This window comes from Zingiber officinale, chromosome 9A (assembly GCF_018446385.1).
Source record: "Zingiber officinale cultivar Zhangliang chromosome 9A, Zo_v1.1, whole genome shotgun sequence".
Classification (NCBI taxonomy): domain Eukaryota; kingdom Viridiplantae; phylum Streptophyta; class Magnoliopsida; order Zingiberales; family Zingiberaceae; genus Zingiber; species Zingiber officinale.
Genome location: NC_056002.1, coordinates 50,284,787 through 50,289,141, shown reverse-complemented (window position 1 = coordinate 50,289,141; position 4,355 = coordinate 50,284,787). Strand labels below are relative to the sequence as shown.

General features: G+C 37.3%; 1 protein-coding gene across 1 annotated transcript; it reads right to left on the bottom strand.

Moving 5' to 3' along the window:
* Nucleotides 1-3,549: 3,549 nt before the first annotated feature.
* Nucleotides 3,550-3,906, bottom strand: LOC122018899 (splicing factor 3A subunit 1-like). The gene has a single exon (XM_042576360.1). The coding sequence runs from the start codon at nt 3,892-3,894 to the stop codon at nt 3,601-3,603; it is 294 nt and encodes a 97-aa protein (XP_042432294.1). The 5' UTR covers nt 3,895-3,906; the 3' UTR covers nt 3,550-3,600.
* Nucleotides 3,907-4,355: the final 449 nt, after the last annotated feature.

Genomic DNA, 4,355 nt, shown 5'->3' with positions numbered 1-4,355 from the left:
AATTTTGTAGGTTATTTTGAAAAGTCAAGAGGGTATAAATTTTATGATCCTTGTAATAAATCCTTCATCGAAATGGGAAATGCCAAGTTCATTGAGGATGGTGGGAGTAATAAAATCAGGGAAGTATCTTTTGAGGAAAGCATTGGCGATCCTTCTGTGGTCACTACTAGTGCAATTAGTAATGGTATGGTTACCATAGCGCACATTATGAGTATCACACATCCACTGAGTATAGTGAATCAAGATATTCTCATGACATCTCCAATACAATTGGAGGAACCTGCCACTGAAATTGAAGTATTGCCTCATTTTGATGAGCAAATACCTCAACCACCTCATATACAAGTACCTTTAAGGCGATCCACAAGTATGGAGAACCACGAATTCTCGTGATTATGTTTATCTCCAAGAGCATGCTTTTGACATAGGATTAGAAAGTGATCCTACATCTTTCCAAAAAGTCAAAAAATACTCTAACCCTGAAAGGTGGATTAACGTCGTGCAAAAAGAGTTGAAGTTTATGGTAGACAATAATTTTTGGGAACTTATCAAATTACCTGAAGGAAAGAAGTCTATTTGTTGTAAATGGATATTTAAAACCAAGCAGGATTCAAGGGACAATGTCAAAAAGTATAAGGCTTGTTTTGTTGCCAAGGAATTCACTCAGAAAGAAGACATTGATTACAAGGAGACTTTTTCACCTATGTCGACGAAAGACTCCCTTAGGGTAATCATGATATTTGTAGGTTATTATGATTTAGAGCTACATCAAATAGATGTAAAAACTGTCAGTGGTACCAGAAATTTGATCAAGTGGTTACCTCATTTAGATTTAAAGAGAACCCCGTTGATCAGTGCATATATGTCAAGTTCAGTGGGAGCAAGTTTGTTATACTTGTTTTGTATGTGGACGATATATTGCTTGCGAACAATAATAAGGATATGCTACATCAAATCAAGTCATTTCTATCTAGTAATTTTGAAATGAAAGATCTTGGTGAAGTATTCTTTGTTTTAGACATATATATCTATCATGATCGTTCAAGAGGCATTCTCAAACCTTTACGACAGATCTATATTGAAAAGGTGCTTATAAGGTATGGTCTGTAGAACTGTACACCTGGTGACACACCAATATCAAGAGGTGACAAGTTCAGCTTACAGTAGTGTCCACCGCTTGAACTTCAAATAAAGGAGATGGAGCAATTCCCATATGCGTCAACAGTGAGAAGTCTCATGTATCCACAAGTTTGTACTCGACCAAATATAGTATTTATAGTTGGGATATTAGGTAGATATGTAAGTAACCCAGGACCATCGCACTGGAAAGAGGTAAAGAGAGTGATGCGGTATTTGCAAAGAATTAAAGGACATATGCTCACGTATCGGAGATCAGATCATTTGAATGTGATTGGATATTCATACTCTGATTTTATTGGATGCTTAGATAGTAGGAAATCTACTTCGGGCTATATTTTCATGCTTGCTGGAGGGGCTATATCTTGGAAGAGCGTCAAGCAAACGCTAATAGTCACTTCTTCTATTGAGGCAAAGTTGGTAGCATGTTACAAAGCATCCAATCACGGGATATGGCTGCGGAACTTCATTACAGCATTATAGATCATTGATGGTATTGACAAACCACTGAGAATCTACTGTGATAATAAAGTCGTAGAATTTTATGCCAAGAACAACCGTAGTTCGTCGAAGTCTAAGCACATCGACATCAAGTTTTTAGCAGTTAAAGAAAGAGTTTAGAGTAGTCAAATTATGATAAAGCACATCGGCACATATTCCATGTTGGCCGATCCACTCACCAAAGGCTTGGTGTCTAAGATGTTTCATATGCATGTTGTGAATATGAGAGTCCTCTTATGAAAGAAAAACTCATCTAATGAGAGCCTGTATTTATCTTATTGCTCTATATTTGATAATAAAGATAAACATTTTGTTTCGATTATTGTATGTACTTAAAGTTTAAAATATTAATGAGAATTTATATGTTTGTTTGACACTTTGACTATGATATCATCATTTACTACTGTAGTTTAACATTTGGTGTTGGTAAAAATGATGCAGATTCCTTTTGGAATTATAAAGTTGATCATGATCTGATATTGCAGTTTAGCATAAAGTATTTCACAAATATGATCTGACCTCTTTTGAGGTTATCTTAGGACCAATTGAAAATTAACATGTACTGATCGCATTTATGTAAATTTCACTTTACACATTTACATCTTGATCTATGTCATTAACATTGGTATTGTGATTACTGTTTGGACTTGTTATGATCATATATAATAGTTATGACCTCTTTAGTCCTATACCAATGAAGTTAATGGATCAGATTGTTTACAGGGGTATTCTATACCCATAAAGTTTGATATCAACTAAAATTTTACTTGTATTTCATATATAACTCACAAATAGCCTAAGTGGGAGATTGTTAGTTATTATCTCTAATTGGTAAGCTTAATTGTAGGGTGTGTATATGAGTATAAACTGAACCCATTAAAGTGATCTAACTTAGGCTTATTAGGTTTCGATTATTAGATGTAAACCTTGTATGTGTAGAACTTATAGTTCTGTATCTATTATCATCTATGAGTTGATAATAGATGTCCACTATATATAAGGTTGGCCCCCAAGGGTTTACGGTTTAATCTTGGCAAAGCTTTTGTTTCCCCATTGACCTAAAGTACTTTTTCGGTGCCGTCACCCCTAAGTCCCTTGGAAGACCTTTCTTTTTTTTCCGCTACATCTTCTCGATTATTTCTAGACGACGTTAAAGACAAGGATGACTCTTCAATCAGATTTTTTATCATATTTGTTTATGTATTTATTTTCTTATGTCATGTTTTCGATGAAAAGAAGATTCATGCTCATATGTTTTTATCTTTTCTATTCGAATTATTATTTCGACTGTCTAAAATTTATGCGGCTTAGGTTTTTATAAGAACTATCAACCCATGGCGTTATCTTCCCCTTCCTTGCTACTACTGCTGGTATGGTTTTCCAACCTCCTCACATAAAGCAGCAGTCATGGCATTGCCTTTGTTGACGTCTTCATGCATCCTATTCTATTTCACCATCCTCATGGGTTTCACATCTACTTCTTTCTCATACCTAAACAATAATACACCTCCTACTTAATTTGAGTCACTGTAGTATGCTTGTTCAAACAGGTCTTCTTGTTCTACACTGAGTAGCTCCCCTAGGCCCAGCACCATCAGCCAGCCTAGCTATCAAACACCACAAGCAAAGGATGGTTATATTCTTAATCGATCTTCAACTTAATTTCTCGTTCTCAAACCACCTCCTTCCTTCGATTGCGAGCTCCACGAGACAACTTGTTAATAACTTGACAAGATTGATATATAAATTAATCCTATATATTATCATGTCACACAAACGAACTGCAGGTCAATTATAAAAATCTATCGAGTCGGTAAATAATTAATCAATATATGCATCCTCCAAATCGAACAGAATCAGAAGATTGAATTTGCATTGGAGTCGTTCCAAATCGAATTAAAAATAGCGGAATAAGAAATTTGTTAATTAAGGCATGAATAAGAAATTTGGCCGTGATGGCCGCTACCGTGGCGGTCGGATCGCACGGCATTGCTCGGAGATCTTCCGATGGAGATAGTAGCCATGGTGCGGGTGGTCCGGCGATATGAACCCCCACCGGCGGTGGTTCTTGGTGATTCTGAGGAGGCGCTGCAGGATGGCCTCCGTCATGTCGCCGTCCCTCGCCACGAAACGCGCCACCTTATCAATGTGTTCCCGCTCCTCCTGCACCAGACGTGGGCATTCCTCCGCTGCTGCACTCGATCTCCGGCAGCCGGTCACGGCCTCCTCGCCGCTTGGAATCCTCACCTCTCTCATTTTCCCTGCAATTATTAATTAATCGAGATGGAGTGCTCCGCGTGGCTCGAAATCTAAAGCCCAGTTTTGCAAATAAGAAGATTCCTTGTACAGCAGCTGCTGGACATGTGGCGCTGGCCATCACCAGTTAATTTAGATTGATTGGATTAGCTTCTGCTCCACAATTTTAAATAGATGGAGGTTTGAAGGACTAAATTCCTGTTAGTCCGCTTAATTAATGCCACATGTAAACTGGGCAAAGACAAGGGATCAAGTTCCGACTCACATTCTCAGCGTTACAAGTAGTTGCAATTAACTCTGAAATAACTTTGAATAAACGAGATCAAGATATATGATTAATTGCGGGCTTCAAACATGATATTTGGATGGGTAACAAAACAATTAATTTTTAGTTTCTATGGATACAAGTATGCATGGATGTATAAAAGGAAATAAGAGTAGTATCACTCCTGACATAGACA

What these genes read in the sequence shown, in the direction of transcription:
- LOC122018899 (XM_042576360.1), bottom strand. Translation starts at nt 3,894, where the DNA reads ATGAGAGAGGTGAGGATTCCAAGCGGCGAGGAGGCCGTGACCGGCTGC.